This window comes from Neopsephotus bourkii, unplaced genomic scaffold, assembly GCF_033783945.1.
Source record: "Neopsephotus bourkii isolate Nb327-2 ecotype Australia unplaced genomic scaffold, CSIRO-AGI_Nbou_v1 NB_1749, whole genome shotgun sequence".
In the NCBI taxonomy this organism is placed as follows: domain Eukaryota; kingdom Metazoa; phylum Chordata; class Aves; order Psittaciformes; family Psittacidae; genus Neopsephotus; species Neopsephotus bourkii.
Window position 1 is genome coordinate 3,425,733 of NW_026902223.1, and position 18,730 is coordinate 3,444,462.

General features: G+C 44.7%; 2 protein-coding genes across 2 annotated transcripts in view; one reads left to right on the top strand and one right to left on the bottom strand.

Annotated features, from left to right (window-relative positions):
* Window positions 1-1,415: 1,415 nt before the first annotated feature.
* On the bottom strand, window positions 1,416-10,205 carry PSMD12 (proteasome 26S subunit, non-ATPase 12). Its single transcript, XM_061377353.1, has 11 exons — window positions 10,053-10,205; window positions 8,310-8,369; window positions 7,960-8,088; window positions 6,491-6,598; window positions 5,477-5,581; window positions 4,953-5,102; window positions 4,660-4,794; window positions 4,240-4,352; window positions 3,692-3,866; window positions 3,111-3,188; window positions 1,416-1,858 (listed from the first exon to the last, which is right to left on the bottom strand). The coding sequence occupies exons 1-11, from the start codon at window positions 10,158-10,160 to the stop codon at window positions 1,649-1,651; spliced, it is 1,371 nt and encodes a 456-aa protein (XP_061233337.1). The 5' UTR covers window positions 10,161-10,205; the 3' UTR covers window positions 1,416-1,648.
* Window positions 10,206-14,191: 3,986 nt separating this feature from the next.
* The window catches only part of PITPNC1 (phosphatidylinositol transfer protein cytoplasmic 1), a 77,418-nt gene continuing 72,879 nt past the window's right edge, over window positions 14,192-18,730 (top strand). Inside the window, exon 1 of the mRNA XM_061377402.1 lies at window positions 14,192-14,726. Coding sequence (XP_061233386.1) covers window positions 14,679-14,726 — 48 coding nt within the window. The 5' untranslated portion in view covers window positions 14,192-14,678. The remainder of the gene's footprint in view (window positions 14,727-18,730) is intronic.

The following is an 18,730-nucleotide window of genomic DNA, read 5'->3' on the forward strand; positions in this document are numbered from 1 at the left end:
ACTATTCCACTCTAGGATAAAAAGGGAAAAGAGAGTCCAGTATCTCTCATCTGGTAGAAGTGTCACAGAGCCATAAGCTTAAATACCTGGGGTTGAAGATTCTGGTCCAGACTTGCAACAGAAGAAAAAGGTTTATGATAAGAATAGGGAGATGCAAGTTCTCACTTCCCCTGATGATCCACTGCTCCCCTTTCTGATCCCACTAGCCTCTTCTTCCAGACTGATTATTTTCCAGTTGAGAAGGTCAAAACTGAAATTAATTTGCTCATCACCCCAGCAACAGCCAGTTTTGCTCATGCTAAGCCTAACCTTGCACAGACCAGTACATCCCCTTCTTGGACACGGTTGTGACGTGATTTTACACAGCTCATGCAGCTGGGAACATAGTACAGTTTAGGAAGTTAAGATGCATCCTAGGCATTGTAAACAGTCTGCTCCTCCTTCTCCCCTCACTGATAGTTCAGCTTCTTTTTTTTGTTACTTAAATGCAGTGAGCTGGATTGGTATGGCTTGATAAGGTTACAGTCCTCCCAAAAGACATGCCCAAGTTTCCCTTAAACTATGTCTACATTTCAAACTGAAATCACTGCTTAGAAGCTTCCACCTTTTCCTGTCCCTCCACAAACCTTCCTCACTCAAAATCACTGTCTGAAGTTCCCTGGTTTCCTATGTGTTCATACGGTAATTACCTGTACTAAGAGTGGTGGTGTCAATGAAGTTCAGTGTGCTTTAAAAGAGGATTTATAAACACCTCAGTACATCATTTACAATTACAGTCTCTGCCTAATTAATTATGAGCAGAATAGTTAGTTATGGCTAGCAGGAACAATCATTACAAACCAGAGCAAACTCAGTAAGTCCCATTGATTCTTACTATACATTCATGCTACGATTTTACTTCCTTAAAAAGACAGAACAGGCACAAGGGGAAAAGTCTACAGCTTCCCTCCGTTACAAGTAGGTTAGAGCAAATAACAGGACATTAGGTTCTCCAAATGTAACACATTCAATGATGAGAAGCAGCAGCTCTGAAGTACTACCCTAACTAACTGCACAATTGCTTTTGTATCCATAATAAACTCTTACCAAAGAAACTGAAAATCAGTGCCTTGCACCAAGCAAAGTTCAGGTAGATTTCTCAGTCAGTTTAGAATTGAAGTCTATCTGTAGTCTCAAATCACAAAAAATAGCACTATTCTTGAGCATGAACATCCAGAATTTTGCTCAAAAATTATCTTGACATAACATTAAAATACTTTAAGTTACCTCAATGCATGCTACTGCAAAACCCTAGGATTTTATTATATACAGTGTATCTTCTCAATCACAGCCTCACAAATAGTCCTGTAATGAAATAACCACAGAATTATGTGTTAGATACAGGTATACATGAAAAAGAAATCACAAGACTGCTATTATACAGGCAATACAGTTTTATTATGCTCTTTCACCAACTGTAGCAAAAACATTTAACAACTGAAAGAATAATCAAGGGAACTTAATTGTCAACAGGAATTTCAGAATTATGTTCTAAACTTTAGACCAGGAAGGCCTGACAAGGAGAAAACAAACCATACACACATGAATAATAGTCTCTATTATGAAAATTTTATGCTTTCTTTAAAAGCACTGAGATTACTGAGGCATCTTACTGCAGGTTATGTATCATCTCCTCTTTGGCAATGAGATGCGTGGTTTTGTTAACTAGGGCCATGAGTGAGTTGAGCTTGTGAGACCAGTCATTGAGTATATTGTTTGGGTCCTTCGGCCTCTGAAAATTGATAATTCCTGCCAGCCTGTCTACTTTAGCAAAGATGGTCTTATTAACTACCAGGTTAGACAGGAACTCCTCCGATTCCTGTAATGACAAACAACACTAGGTCAGGAAAAAAGCTTTTTTATCTATAAAACATCAGAAGTCCTCCCAAGCATTAAAGCAGGGAACAAGATTTTCTTTACACTTAACAGAAATACAGCTATAGTAATATTGTACTTAAAAGCCCACGCAATTAATATTACACACGTTGGCACTGCAAGGTAATTACCTTTCTTGAAATGAGAAGTTAAATATACAATACCAACAGACTTTTACACTTTGGAACACTTGGCTACACGGATACCAGATCAAGCCATCTGACAAGAGAGGCATAGGAAAATCTGTGAATTACTGAATACTGCCAAACAAGGTTTATTTGTGGAAAAGAGCAGATTTAATTAGAAGGAAGTAAGGTAAACCTTTTCATTTGCACTTGAAACACCAGTATGACATGATGTATAAACTCCCTTAGAAAGCTCTTGAGAACACAAAGGGGGGCAACAGAAAAACTACTCCTGCCCATGTCCCCAAAGTACAATCATCTATGAACAGGGACATTTAAAGGTGAGAAACCAAAACCCTGTTATATCTTCAGTCAGTTTTAATTACTCATTGACAAAAACCTTTTAACACGGAAAAACAAGACACAAAGCTCCAGCATTTAAATGAGATGTCGAATATAAGTGAATTTTTAAGAGCAGCTTTTGCCGTATGGGCACGTGCATCATGAAACCAAGTTCTGCCTGGATTAAAAAAAACCATAAGTTTTCTAACTCCCAGAAAGGCATGAAAATACACTCAGGTCTTCATGTTGCCTAGCAAAGCAACAAATAATCGGATTAATATTATTACTGACTTTTATACTCCTTCTCATAAGAAGAACCCAATGAAGTTCAGTTAATGCTCCCTATCTATTAGTATAGCACACTTCGTTCTGCCTGTTAAGACCTGAAAAGCACTGGTAACACAAACAGGGGATGAAGGACAGACTAAGGACAAAGGCAGGAGAGCTGCAAGAATAATACAAAGGCAGAATATAGAGGTACAGTAACAGCTACTATATCCATAGCCACACAAGTGTAAAACCTGAGAATTGTGAACCAAGCACTGTACTTCGTCCTGCATTGTCTGTAAAACAATACCATGATGATCCATGGCATCACTTATACAGCTTTCTAAGCAAAAAAAGAGAACTCAAAGAGAACATAACTTTGCTTATATTTTTGCCACAAACACATGCACACATACACTTCCAAACCCTTTATGAAAGAAGGATAAGGAAAGTAACACTTACATCAACAGACAGATCCAGGAGCTGTGCCATTCTCTTCATTGTAATTCTGGTGTAATATTTAGCCATTATTCTAATATTCTGGAATAAAAGTTTTCAGGGTAGAGAGTTATGTGCAAAAAATAACTGAATCAGGCTGCAGAAATACAAGAGCCGATGTTAAAAGCAGATTAGGAGCTGTGTAAGGTACAGAAGGTACATGAGGAAATTATGAACATGAGTTCCTTTGTTTGTAAAAGGCAGAAAAGTCTCTACGTGACAAATTATTAGGTAATATAATCAATTAATTACAAATCCAATGCAAAACAAGACTTTCAAGTTTCTGCTCCATTGAAACGTGAATGCTAAATCTCACAATTTGAATGCACTATAATCTTTGTGTTCTGGCAACTGTGCCAAATACCTATCAATAATAAAGACAGATGAGCAAATGTTGAAAATGGAACACAATGGACAAGGCAACTATCTGCTGCTTTACTACATGCTTCTTTTGTTTCTCTTTGTAACTGAAATATGGCAAGTGAAAAGCATTTTTACTTGAGGCACTGAATACATAGCTAGTGCTTAGAAACTGCCAGACTTACGTGTTCCACAACTCTGTTCTTTAAATCTTTCCATCTCTTTTCACCTTCCTCTGTGCAGCCAAAAACATCTGTTGCAGGACTGTCGAGGGATCCTTCTCTCAATTCTTTCCCATATTCTTCAACTAGGGCAGTCCATCGCATCAATTCCATGGTGGTAAATAGTTTTAGGAGGTCTCTAAATGATGTAGTAAAGTTGGCTTAAAATGCTGTATTAATAAGCCTCATTTCATACTTAAATAGATCAAAGCAGTACTTCAATATGCTTTCATTTTATTTCTATTAGCATTTATTGTTCTTCATGAATGTAATACTTCACGCTATCAGGGCAGCTCAAGTCAGACTGTGTTTCTAATAAAGATCTCTCTCTCATTAAGGGACATTTACTTTAATGTAGAACTTGCACAATCATGAATATTGCATTATTTTTCATACAGCATTAAATTCTGAGATGCTGACAGCAGACTCAGCACAGTTTCCACTTGCACAGCCAGCTTGAGAGAAACATTCTTTGTTTTAATTAAGAACTATGTGTTAAAAAGAATACTTACTTATACTTGGGGATTTCTTCTAGCTTTTTGTCACTACTAATTCTGTGCACCAAATCAGACTGTTCGTTGTCATAGGGTGAAAGGATTACATAAAGAACAACGCTCTTCAGTGCCTGTTTAAGAGGAAAGAGTGTGAGTTTTCTCCCATAATTAAACAAAGGAATTGAAAACACTTCCCACAGACCTAAGAGTTTAACATGTAAAAGGCTTAGGCCCAGTGTATTAAGTTTACGTGAAACTGATGTCATCTTGCAGTAAATTAGAGCTGTTTTCAACTAACCAATTTGTTAAGACAGCCACTAAAATAACCCCAAGAACAACAGACTAATGAGCTACATCAACTGCTGTAAATTGATCTGGTATTGAAATGGGTATTTGCCACATTAAAATAGAAACACTTTGTATGTAATACTTCTTTACCTGCTGCCACTTTTCGCTTTCAGCCTGGATACATGGAGTATCATAAATGGCTCTGTAGTGCTTGCAGATAGAGAGGTAGGAGCCTTCATGTTGATCCAGCTGGATCATTAAGTTGTAATATTTCAGCTTTAGTTTCTGAAACAGTAGCAAACAGCAAAAGTAATGCAGCTCCATGGATTATACTGGATCCCAGAAAACAAAAGGGATTCAAATACGCTTGGACCTGAAGACAGGCATATCAGATTAAAATTGGGAAGGGCAGAAGGAGAGGAAAAAGTCCTCCAGTGACTTACTTCTGTGTTTTCTTCTTGGAAGAATTTTGTGTTAATTTTTTTGCTGATAATTTGAGTCCGAATATAGTCTTTTACAGCTAGACAAAGTCTCATCTGCTCCAAGATAAATTCTACACGTTCTTTCTTTTCCATTGAACCATAGGTTTCCACCTAAAATGGAAATGTAACTCTTTATCACTGTCAAAGTCAAATCAAATGAAGTCTTAATTGTGCAAGGAGAGTGGGAGTTTGTCAGGGTGGAGAGGGGGGAACAAAACAGAAAAAGCAAGTGAAAATGGAGAAAAGAATCATTAGAATCCATTAACACTGAACTCAATGCACCACCTGCAGAACTGAAATCTGTTTTCCAAGTAGGAAATATTCTAAGTAACCTAACTATGAGACTAACAAAACCAGTTAAGACTGAATTACACTTTCACTAATAACAGTTAATCTCACTCCAGGCATTTCTGCAGATGTACCTGATGAAGTTTCTAAAGGATAATCTAAGAGATGACAGGATTTTGAGTGACAAGGCACGTTACCTGCAGCTCCTGCAGAATAGAGGCAGCCTCTTTCACTTCACCATTCTGTTCTTTTATTGTTGCAAGTGTCTTTGTCAGGCGAGCACGTTCAATTTCCACATATATCTAAAAGCAGAAGGCATAGTTTAAACACTGGAATTTTCTAAAGTGTGCAACTCTTAAGTCTGCAACCCCACTAAGACATTTATTTGATGTTGTCATACAACCGATTAATTCCTTGTGTTTCCATCCTCTAGACTGACACCATCTACAACACACACAGATAAAATGTGATGGATAGTTGATGCACCAGAAGCACTTGGGCCAAATTCATCTAGAAGTAATATCTAATACCATTCTTTAAGTAAAGATAACAGGATGTGCTCTGTGAATGACATATTCAATATTTTGACTAAAATACACCAAAACAGATACAAAGTTAAGACTTCCATGGTTAATGGGTAGTACCGTTTGCGCTGTTTTACTCACTCCTAAACCAGGTGTACATCAACAATACTTGATTACTAACAATGTAGACCTTGAACAAACAAAAGCCGTAACACAAATTTGCCTTATTCCAGAATTATTTTCTTAAAGCAAAAGGAATATTATGTGAACAATTAGCTTGGTATAATGTTGCGATACCACCTTCTGGTTACCGTAACTGTATGTAACACCTTGCTGAGTGCAGAGGAAATTAAACTAAACCTGCCCATTTCTCTTAGAAATTCAAATGCATAATGTTTCCAAGTGAAAAATGAATGCCATTTTAGAACTCTGAAATGTATTATTTTGTTAATAATACATCCAAACATCTGCATCCTGGAAATATGACCAGTGTTTTAGCACATTACTTGAATGTGATTGCTGTCTTTTGGAAAGAAATACACTACTTGGTTTCTTGGGTTAACTTAAATATTACTTTCGCTCTTCTTTGTACGAGATTAAGAAATAACATTAAGAAGCTATGCTTTTAGAGAAGGTGAACATTTTTATTCTACCTTTTAGACATTCAGTCTTAAAACAAAATCTTACTTTTCCTTCTGTAACCATACGCAATGTGTCAATTAAGCGCAGTTTGACTGGTAAGTCTGTGATTTCGTCAACGTAAGTGCAGCACTGCTGGACCATTTTAGCAACTGCCTAGAACAACAGAACAGACAGCATACCATGGGGTTAGATTTTGCAAAGGTATTCAAACTGTGACACTCAGAGATAAGTACTAAATAGTTTCATATCAAACTAAAGACACTTGTTTCAATAAGAATGTAAGATACATCATTGCTTTGACTCATAAAATTGTGTGCAATGCTGCTAGCAACTGATGCTACAAGTCAAACATGATGCTGTTCTGTCACTTCTTACATCTCAGTTTTTCCAGTGATACTTGGTTCATCCCACATGGTTCTTGCCTTAAAAGTAGCGCTCCTGCCAAATCCACATGGCTCTCACATGGACTGACAAAACTTATCTGTTTGCTCTAAGACCTGCATAGTTGAAGGAAAGTGTATCTTCTTTTAAGGGTGTGCACTAGCCCTTCTCTTTAGGACACCTGCAGATTTTTCAGGAAGGAAAGGAAGAGGGGCAATTATTTCTGACTGATGCTTTTCCATCTCTGCATATTCCCAAACAGGCACCAATAAGCAAGCATCCTTCAGTGGCAAGCACAGGTACTGGAATATGTTCTCCTGTTAACAGTGCTGGCAAAGCTGTTAGAATTATTACCAAAATACATACTTCTAAAAACCAGAAAGCAGGATGAAACTTCTAGAAACTTCTTCCCCAAAAAGAAAATTCAGCCAACAAATTGAAAGCTGAAATGATCAAAGTCTTTGGCCCGTCTGAGCAAGTTAGAGAACTAAACTGTACTGGACTTTCACACAAACTCCTAATCTTTCTGTACATTAAGTATGTGACCTTTTTCTTCCTAAAGCAATGATGCCATTAAAATTACCTGTTGCTGATTTCTAATTGTCAAACTAAACACACAGTGCAATAAACTTTGTACCCTCTTAAGTGCAAGGGCTTTCAGCTATCCTGATGGCTGATTTCCGAGACAAAACTGAATTCCAGAGTGTGAGTTTCAGAAGCAAGTATGTAAACCATATACCTTATTTGAGCACAGCAAACTGCAGTAATTCTGTTTAATGGACACCTCATGTAAACATAAAAATTAACAACAGAGAATTCAGACTTCATGCAGAAGAGCATAAAGATGAATCACCATCTAAAAGCATCAATATGCATGAAAGCAGAAAGCCACAGCTGTGTTGCCAAGAATGACAAGCTGGACCGCATGGCACTGAGGCACCACATGAAGACAGACAAACTCCAGACATCAGTTTCATTACTGGCTTTCATATGTCTACCAGAAAACATCAGAAGCTAAGAAGAATACACTGAGGCAGGCGCTACAAAGCGAGGAAAGTCCCTAGACACAAGGGGAAATCAGATCCATAATACATGATCCAAATGTAAGGTTTGTTTCAAAGGATTAAATTCACCTGTTTTAACTGACTTCTTCTCTTTGATAGAAGAATAATGTTTTCATTAAGGGCATCCCAGTCCTTAGCTTCGTAACACATTTTCACTATAGCAACTAAGATACGGGATGTGGAGACCATGTCAGATGCCTGTAAAACACAATGAGCATATTAGTGATGGACTGAACAAGTTGCAGACCTCCATCCCTTGCATTTCAATTCTATGAAGGGAAAAAAACCTGGTTATTCCTGGCCTCACTGATTTTCTTTTTAAAGAAAAGAACAGCAGAAGAGAAACACTATACTGCAATTTCCCACATGACTTGAATGCAGTGGAACAGGAGGGTTGTAGGAGAGCATATGCTGCTTACCGTTCGCGTTTGTTTTTCCAAGGAGAGAAGGTTTTCAATTACTTCTTGCAATCTTCCTTCCTAATGTGATAGGGAAAGAATTATCACAGTGAGAAGAACACATTTCAATTTAAATGGAGAGTAGCTCCAATACTCATGTAAGTAGAAGCCAGAGCAGTCTGAACGCTTATTTATGTTTGGGGTGTACTATAAAGGTTTTTTCCCCTTAACAAAAGAAACATACACAGTATTAAGGTTCTACACACAGATGAAACTGGAAAGGTACGAGTTCCATTTCTGCCCAACACATGCCATAAGTTGCTATGTTTCTCCTTCAAGACAGACAGGTATCAGGCAGGTTAGGTCAGCTCACATTCACCCAGACAGAAGACTAATTTCTTTCTAGCCAAAACAAAGCTTTCAGTGAGAACAGAGATGCAATTAGATACCTTGGCCAAAAAATTGTTCTACTATTACTTTCATCCACATTCATCATATCTTAATTACAGGGTATTACAGAAAGTATAAACTACATGTTTTACTGTCTAAGCACGGAACTGGGCCTTTCCAACCCTAACTATTCCATGATTCTATATTCTATAATTATAACAGTGTTGCTTTTGGGGGCTTGAGAACTGTATTTGCCTTTCTTTAGAGAACCTAAAGATGCCACAATGTACTTCTAGTCTTAAATTGTAATTCCTACCAATACCTTCTAAAAAAGAAAGTTAATGTTTTACACTGGATTTAAAATGGCAAAGCTGGACAGGGCTTGGAGCAGCAGCAGGGGGCTGGAACTGGATGAGCTTTAAGGTCACTTCCAAACCAAACCAGTCTGGGATCCTGTGAATATGGGGGAATCTGGGCAACTGTGGGGCTGCAAAAAAATGGTTAGAAACTAGAGAATTAATAACAGAAGAAGAGAAAATTTATTTCTAAAACACACCCACCCTAGTGACACCTTTCAAACCAGATGTAATGTTTTGTCAAGGATGAGTTCTTACTGCCACAAAGCAATATGTGTTACACAGCAGTGACCATGGTCGTGGTGTCCATACTCACGCAGAGCTGTGCCTATGGAACACCTGTGCCTACTCTCCATACAACACAGTCTTAAGATAATGTAAAATGCATTTTACTCATTTTAAGGCTACTGCCTTCAGAATCCTACATACGCTATACAGAGTAACGTGTCTACCACAACAAGACGTGGATCAAGCAGGGTATTTGTGGCACAGAAAGAATCTGATGCCATCCTACCACGCCGGAACCTAACAGCAAATCCCCTCTGACTGTTATGAGGCCTGAGATGCACAAGAATCTCTACATTACAGAATCAGACCATTACAAAATGTCCTTAACACACACCCTATGTGTGATTACTTCTATGAACCCGTCGAAAAGACATCCTGAGGTGGCCTATGGCTGGGTGCACACACGTTTGCTGAGCAGATGCCAAGCACCCCATCAGCCTGCCACGGCTCTGGCCCTTCATGCCAGCCTTCTGGGGCGCGTACACAGCCGAGTAAGCAGCAAAGCGCTGCCTGCCCAACCTGGCAGGATCGGCTGCACTCTGCTCGCGTACGCTGCCAGTGAAGCAATGGAGCAGCCCCGACTTCTCCCTTTCTCCAAGGCAAGGCCCGACAAAGGGACCGGGTGTCAAGAAGCAGCCGCACATACCCTGGCCCTCCCCGAGCGCGGCCTAGCGCTCCCCGCGCCATGACTCAGCCCATCCGCCCCGCCGGGCCGCCCCGTCCGGCTCACCTGCGCCAGCCGCTCGCACTCGGGCAGCCGCTGGTCCACCGTCGCGCTGTAATCCACCTCCATTTTCACGATGCGGCCATCGGCCCGCTCCGCGCCGCCCTCTGCCATGGCCCCGGCTGCGCTCCGCGTCCCCCGCCGGCACACACACAACACACCGGAAGCAGGCAGGACCCGCACAAAGACGCACGCTCGGCAGGCGCTGACGGAGCCACCCCCGGCCGCCTCAGGACCCGAGGCGGGGCGTAAGGGGCGGGCACACGCCGAAATGGGCGGGGACACGCCGAAGGGGGCGGAGCTTGCCGTATCTCTTGGCGCGCCCGGGAAGACGTGGTCTCCCGGTACCGGGGAATGGGGCACCAGGCCCGGGGCACTGGCTCCACAATGGAGCCCATCTCTCGGCTCTCTGCTGCCCTGCGGCATCAGCACTGGTGTGGGGTCTCGGCACAGCTGCTACAGCCACGGTGTTGCTCGTAGCCGGTGTCAAGAGCTCCAGATCTTGATGGGGCTGCGGGGGGGTCAGGAGGACCGTGCTGTTGCGCTGTTCCTCTGTGTGTTGGGACAGGCACACCGCGTTCATGTGGCGGGCGGCCCCACGGTGCGATCTCGGTGGAGGAGACGGGGTGCAGTAGCTTGTCACCGTGAGGATTTGAGTGTGTATCGTGGTCCAGCCTTGAGCCATTGAATCAACTTCCGTTGCTGGAGAGGGGAGGAGAAGGTAGGAGATGCCATGATTTTTAAGAGTGCAAGCATCCTGGTTTCAGACAGTTGCACCATTCATGTCTTTGATAGATGTCGGTACAAGTACACGTGGCGGTAGATTGTTGTCATCTCCCATCCCAGCAGAGGATTCCATGCACTACAGGAACTGCATTCACGGGAGGAATTCAGCACTCAGAAGCTCTTCCCTGTGAGGGTGCGGAGGCTGTGGCTGCCCCATCCCTGGCAGTGCTCAAGGCCAGGTTGGACACAGGGGCTTGGAGCAAGCTGCTCTAGTGGAAGGTGTCCTTGCCCGTGGCAGGGGTTGGAGCTGGATGAGCTTTAAGGTCCTTTCCAACACAAACCAGGCTGGGATTGCACGTTTGCAAGAAAGCGACTCCTAAATCCTGATCAATGAATGCCTTTTCTGTAGGGTTTTTCTCCCAGGGGAAACAGGTTACTATAACATTACACCTCGTGTTGTGTTACTTTATGCTGCGTATGTACCAACATGTTAATGTTGCAAAAGGGTATTTCAGATAACTGTGCTACATCTTTTGCTTACAGAATGAAGACTGAGTTACTGCACCTGGTGTAAACTCAGAGTAATTCAGTTAAAGGAGTTCAGAGCTAATACTGTATTTTGCAGCTGTGTCTGGTACTTGGTTTCCAGCCAGCACAGCACAGGCCATGAACTTGAGTCACCTTCTCTCTGAACCCAGACTTAAAGAAGTCCAGTATCATAATTTATCCTTCATCCGGAATGATTTTTAGTTATTAATTGACCTAAATACCAAAACTACATGCCTGCGTCATAGACAGCGAGTTCTTCTCTCCTAACTGTGGCCATTCATGGGGTTTTACAGAGCTTTGGCTACTTATTTTGAGTGCTAAAATCTCCATAGTAGTGTAATTTTACAGTTGATGGATAAGGAGCAATGGCTTTCAGGGAAGCAAAACATCGCATGTAATGTCATTGAACGTGTTCCTGTACACAGTCATGTTGGCTCAGGCAGCGAAAGGGTAAGGAGATGAATGCATAACTGCAACTGTTATCTTCCCTCGCCTGCATGGGTGTGCTGGGAGATGAGGAGGCAGCTTTTGCCTTCAACATAGACCTCCTGAATGGCTCAAAACCCCCTCAGTTCTTACTCAAAACTCTCTGGTAAAATGCCTCAAGGAACAGTTGCCTTTTGTTGCCTCATTAAGAAGCCACGTTTTGCTGACACAAATCCACGTGGACTTACTGCTCAGCATGGTTCAATATGGGCTTTTCCCCCCAGGTCGAAATGAGTGATGAGTGAAGAATGTCTCATTGTCACAAGTGGCCACAGAGAACACGATGCAGAGGTAAGAGATTCGTTTCTTAGAGCACACAGGGAACAGACACTGAGGTGGGCTCGCTTGGCAGAAATCCTGCCTAGCTGGAGCCAGACATGACCTGAAATGAAAGCATTTGGTGAGCAGTGTTTATAAAGGGTGGTGTTGGGGTCCCTGCTTTGTTCCCCACGTGCAGACAGCACTAGAATGGGCTGTTCCCCTGCGGGTGAGTGTGGGGAGACTGAAGAGCGCTTCACTGTAGGTAGGGGAAGTGATTTTGGTTTCTGGTTGAAGCAGCTCCTGGATCAGACACTACTTTCTGCAGACATCATGCTTTGATGCTTTAAATAGAGCTATAATGGTCTATTATAGACAGCTATAGAGCTGAAATCAGGTAACAGGAGATAAACTAGTTAAGTCTTTGCCTGTGTTTATAGAAATCAGTGTCTTTACCTGCAGCTGAGTAGCATCAAGGCCTTATGCAAATAAGTTCCACTTGTTTACACTGCTTTCCAGCAGTAATCCAGATACATTGTCTTCAGTGAACGAACCCATTAGCAAATCACTTAAACTGAAGCAGATGGTTTAGATCTGAATTTGCATTACCTGTAATCTATAGGTAATATCATACCATAGCATCATGGAATGGTTTGGGTTGGAAGGGACCTTAAAGACCATCTAGTTCCAACCCCTCTGCCACGGGCAGGGACAACTTCACCTAGACCAGGTTGCTCCAAGCTCCATCCAACCCGGCCTAGCACAGTTTATTGCCTTGTTTTGGCTATTTTGCATGGAAGTTTCAGGAACACATAGGACAAACATCAGGAATTACAGCTCCAGGTTTGCTATGTAATAGCTGTTGTCAGGTCTGAGATATGAGTCTCGTTAAGGACATTGTTTGTAGCTCAGCTGAAAATCCAGGCTGTTCCCAGAGCTCCCAGGTTTTCCATGCCTTTGTGTAGGTGTTTGCACTTCATGGGAAAGGCAGAGCATGTGAAATATTGTGCCGTTATTGCAATGGGATGGGAAAGTTCTGTCGTTAGCTCCAGGAGATGGCACTGTGTCCTCTCCGGGCTAAAAACCATATATATGGCTTGGAAATGTACATCCAGGACCAATGGGATTCTGAGGGGGTTTGTGCTCGCTCTTGTTATGAAACACACGTTTCACTGTAGACCTCCATTCATCTTTAACCGGCCTCAATACGGCCTTTCATCATTCCGGTTTTGTAGCTGGTGTCTGTTTAAGTGCAGGTGCGTGTTTGCCATTATCTATGCAGTGCCTTATGTTCCCACGTTACTGGCTCAGTGCTTCTCAGTGATCCATGCTTTATACCCGTTTGGAAAGCAGGGACAAGCAGCAATGCAAGGTTTTATCATTGACCTGCGGGTGTGTGACAGCGAGGGGATGCCCCCTCGTTCCAGAACTGGGCTCCTGTGCTATCAAGTGGTAACTTCATACGGGGTAAATCCCTCTCGACCCACGGACCCAAGCCCATTACAACCCGGTGTAACTGGGAATCTGCCTACTCGGGGTCGGGGTCAGCCCTCCTGAAACGGCTCCATTGTTCACCGGGGGGGGTCCTCTTCCACCCAACTTTCTGCGTGCCTTTGAAAGTAAATAGGAGCAAGCCGATAGGAGCACACGGGTTTTGTCTGCGCTGCAGAACCCGCTGGCTGATAACGCAGGGCTGACCGAAAGGGAAATGGGTGAGGCCTTCACATCCTGTGCCCCGGCTCCCCCGCCGCCGGTAACGAGCGGCGGCTGCGGAGACCCGCGGCCCTGACGGGGCTCTCTCTGCCCCTCTTACCCCGCGTTGTGAGCGCTTTGTCCCCCGCAGGACCAAGCCCTCCCCCCTTGCATCCGCGTTGGGATCAACTGGAGCCGGGGCTCGTCCCGCTCCAGCGCTGCCTCCCCGGGGGCACCGCCGGCCGACACCCGGAGCTCCGCGGCCCGGCCGCGCTCTCAAACCCGCCCCTCGCTGATGTCACCCGCTCCCCCCCCTCCCTCCCTCCGGGGCCGCTGTAGCCGCTCCGAGCCCGCGGCCACCGGATCGCTGCTTGCCCCCCCCCCCGCCCTTCCACCGCCAGCACCACCTCCGGCCCCCCGGGCACAGCGGGAGCCGCGTTCGAGCGGCGGGGGAAGGAGGCGTTCGAGCAGCCTTTGTCTGGGTAACCCGCACCCGTCCTTCCTGCCGCCGGCGGGGGGGGGGGCTCAGTGGTTCCGCGGCCGCCCCAGGCATGCCGCGCCGGGGCTGCGGGAGGCGGCCGGTTGCGCACGCTTCCGACGGATGCCTCAGGCTGTAGCGGCGGCGTTTGGGGCGCGGGACTCGGCGGTGGCTGCCGGTGCGAGCGGGTGCGGAATTCCCGTGAGCGCGGTCTGGAAGAGGAGGAACTGGAAGCCGGGAGCAGCGGTGTTGGCTCTCCTCCGCCGGGGTCAGCCCTCCTCCTGCATGGTCGCGTTACTCTCGTGTGGACGCATTGTCAAGCGCGCACAGGGAAAGGGACTCGCTTGTTTCCCCCCTTCCCGTGCTTGGTTTTCGTCGTGATCATCGTGCCGAAATAACCACTTTTCTCCCAGTTTGCTGGTCCGCACCGAGGCAGGGGGAATATGCTCATGAAGGAGTACCGGATCTGCATGCCTTTGACAGTTGAGGAGGTAAGCTCTGCCTCGGGGAACGGCTCTGACTTAGCGAGGGTCTGCTCCTTGCAGGCGAGTTGAGGCTGTGTTTGTTTTACTGACTCGTTCTTCGTGCGATGAACTTGGTCGGAGGTGGCTGGGCAGAGAGGAATGTTTTGATTGGAAATGAAGGGAATCCTGCAGGAGCGAAGGTAACTGAAGTCCTCCAAGTGTTGGTTATGACGATTTTCCAGGCGGACTTCAGAGCTGTTTGCAAGGGAGCGCTTTGTGCTGCAATCTCCCATCTGATAACGCGCCCGTCCAAACCCAGATTCTAAAGATATCCTCACCTTTGCTTAAAATACCCTTGCAGCCGAACGTGGCCTGAAACTGCAGCACAGGTAGGGCAGGGAGGTGGTAATTTGTTAGTGAAACTTTGTCATTTAGAGAAGCGGTTGGAAGTCAGCGCGCTCTTTGTGACCGTTCCAAACTCCGAGTTAGGGTTCTGTTTATCTGCGAACACCCTACCTGCTCTTTGTTTTAACGAAGGCAGCAGCGCCTGCATGCAGTGCCCGTACTATGGGGTTACTGGTGCGTGTAAACTGTAAACTGTGGTCGTTTACAGGCGCGATAGGTGCGGATGTAAATGAGGTGGTCATTTCAGGTTGATAGCAAGAAGGTAGCGCTGCTCCGCTCAGCCGCTTGCGCTACGCGACCGGACGTGGCCGCTTTTGCGCGCACGCCCTACGCGAGCCGGCTGCGCACCGCGCATCTTGCGCCTGAGCTGCGCGGAGAAGTTTCTTCTTCTGCGGGAGCCAGCGGGGCCGCCAGGGGGCGCATTCCCCGCGGCCGCCGGAGGGCGCTCTTCCCCTCGGGGCAGCCCCGGGCCGGTTCGGCTCGGCTCGGTTCGGTTCGGCTCTACTCGGGGCAGCGCATCGCCCTTCTGGACCCGGCTTCCCCCGGGCAGTAACGAAATGCGGTGATTCCACCCATTAATTGAAGCGGGTTTTGTTGAAGTAGAGCCTGCGGGTGTTCTCTGCACCGTTCTGGTTTGGTTCGTTCGCAGTGTGCCCGGAGGAGTCCTCGCGAGTGTGACCAAGCGCTCATTTCAATGGGCTTTTTGTCCCTGTCTGAAAATTTGGCAAATTATCGGTGTTCTAAACCTGAGAATTGGAACTGCCAAATATTGACTTGAAGCTGCTCCGGAAGTCCCTTTTTCTGGGAGCAGGACCTAGCTCCACCGTGTACGTGTAGGAAAACAGGCACAGGGTTAATGTGCAGGTTTAATTACGAACTTCCTACATAATTTAACTAACAGAATACTTAAATCTGTGATTTGATTGCAGCACACTGTGAGGGTGCTGAGGCGCTGGCGCGGGGTGCCCAGAGAAGCTGTGGCTGCCCCATCCCTGGCAGTGCTCAAGGCCAGGTTGGACACAGGGGCTTGGAGCAAGCTGCTCCACTGGAAGGTGTCCTTCCCAACACAAACTATTCTCTGTTTCCCAGCCAAGTTCCTTAGCATGCTGTGATGCTGGCTGGCATTATTCTTTCAGTGCATCATTTCATGTGTTTATTGTGTTATCCTAATGCGGACAACGTTTTATCCAAGCCAGTTCCTGATGTCCTCAGACTGCCACGCTCCGTTAACAACGGCTCGTTGCCTTATCAGAAGGGAGCAGATCTGATTTCTTTTGGAAAATTATTGTTAAACAAGATTTCCAGGTACAGAAAAGGCCAAAACCCTCCCAGAGTGGGCGTGGTTGATGCATGATGAGGTCTTTTATTCCCTACAATGCAACAGAATTAGTCAAGATACTCATGCATCTTGTAGGTTCTCTCATGTTGAATTATCCATTATTTAGGCCAAGAGCTGCAGCTGAGATGTCTTGAACCTAGAACATATCTGATATTTAGCATGAATTTCATTATTAATTATAAAATGAGCTAGGAAATAATGTGCAATTGGCAGGTATCTTATTTTTGTTATAGTGGTTTACATACTAAATAAAGTCCCACACTGTATTTCTCATAATGTTCATCTTTCTGACATCTACAGTCTATTAAGGTGGTGTTATCTTATTTTTATCCTTAGTTGCACATTAACTACCAATAATGCGTGGTATTTTTGGCATCTCTGTAGACTAAGGTGATGCTCCATGCAGCCATTAGGAGAACATCATGCAGCAATGCTCACCCTTTAAAAAACAAGAGCATTTTGGTTCTAAGAGGTCCAAACTGCCTTCTGCCAGGTGCTGAGTCTCTGTAGCTCAATGGGCTTTGTTGGAAATGCAATTTCCAGAGGATATGCAGTTCCTCACAGGGTTGGGATGTTGGACTCTGCTCTACAAGCGGCATTTGGGGTACCTAATGTGCGTTGATGTTTCTGGGGCTTGAGCACTGAAGTGTTTGTAAGGCTGTAGGTTTCAATGGGTATGTGGAAAAGGCTGTTATTTCTCACACAGCTGCATGGCTTCTCTTTTTGTGCTGTTTTTCTCACTCTGACTTTACAACTCTGCTTTTTCAACTGTGTGGAAGTTCTGGCTTTCGGCCTGTGCGCTTTATACACACATTCAAAAGCATTTCCATGAGCAGTTTTCTTGTTTAGCACTGACTTGCTGGTTATCCACCCGTGGAAGTCTCACAGCACAAAGGAGGAAGAATTCCATCTTTACTCAGTGGTGTGTTGTAATTGAAACCAGAGTGGCTTCCCATGCCATCCCTGTGAAGGTAATCAGTACAGGAGGCAAAAGGGAGTGTGAACTGTGTTAGCCAAGCACGTGCGCCCCATCTTCTGTAGTCAGATTGTGTGTGTAATGTGGGGAAATGTACATTGAAGTGTTGTGTAATGGCCAGTTGGGTAACAAGGAGTCATGGCTCTGTGTGTAAATACACACATGCACAGTACAGCAATTAGCACTGTGCTGGTTGGCAGCTGTGACCTTAACTTGCCTCTGAAGAGTAAAAAGCTGATAGATGTCACAGCAGCCCTGCCTCCAGGTTTAGAGGGTTTCTGGCAGGGTGGTGGACTGGAGATTCTGCAGAGCTGGTCTTCATGAGCTGCAGCAGATCCTGTTCTTGAGGCATGCTTTCATTGATCCCCTTAGCAGATAAGAAACCCCAGTATTTATGGGAGTTGTGTTTCATACCTGCCAGCGTGGAGCCCAAATGCTTTCTTGCAAATAGAACACTTCCTGAGATATGCTGATTGCTGCAGACTGAGCTGTTCTTGTGTCTTTTGAGCTAGGATACAGCAGTGAGAGGTGCATCTTTGTTCCTGTTCCATAGGCACCAGGAAAGACAGGCTGTTCCAAGAGTGCTTGCTGTGGCACCACACCAGGGTTCTTATTCAAGGCTGAGGCAAACTCATTAAAGTGAGTTTTTATTGGCAGTTATTTAGGGCTGTTACATGTATATTGTTGCAAACTGCCTGCTCAGCTTGGAAATTATTTAAGAAAGGAAATACTATGTTCATTTCTAAACAAAGATAGTACCAACAGCTCTGTTAGGTCAGAATATAGCTCTTGGTTGAGAAAGCCAATCCAATTGCCAGTTAGAAGTTCATTCTTTATCCCATTTGCGGTACTTCTGGGGGGCATGCACACAAAATCAGTCCTTTTCTTAGCACTGAGACCTCACAAAAGCCATTTCTTTCAGTTATTCCATAGAGCAAGTAAAATCTGGTGCAGTCATTGCTTAGGGTATGTTACCAGCCCTCATCCCAGCTGCAGTCAGCAGTCAACTTTGCCTCTTGGTTATTTTTTCCCTTGCATTTTCATGTGTTAATTCATTCTTACAGATAGTTTGTTCCATCATATCGGAGAACATGACAATGGGCTGCATTGTGGTGGTTTAAATATCATCAGTTAAAACCCACATTCCTAAAAAAGGGAAAAGAACACCAAGCAATTGAAAAGAGCAGAGAAGCTAAAGAATGCTCAGCCGTGAGTCTCATTGCAAGCCATAATTCCAGAGGAAGGATGGCATGGCTTTTATGTGAAAATGAAAACCAAACCTGGTAGCTTAGCATGGCACTGAACTTGTAG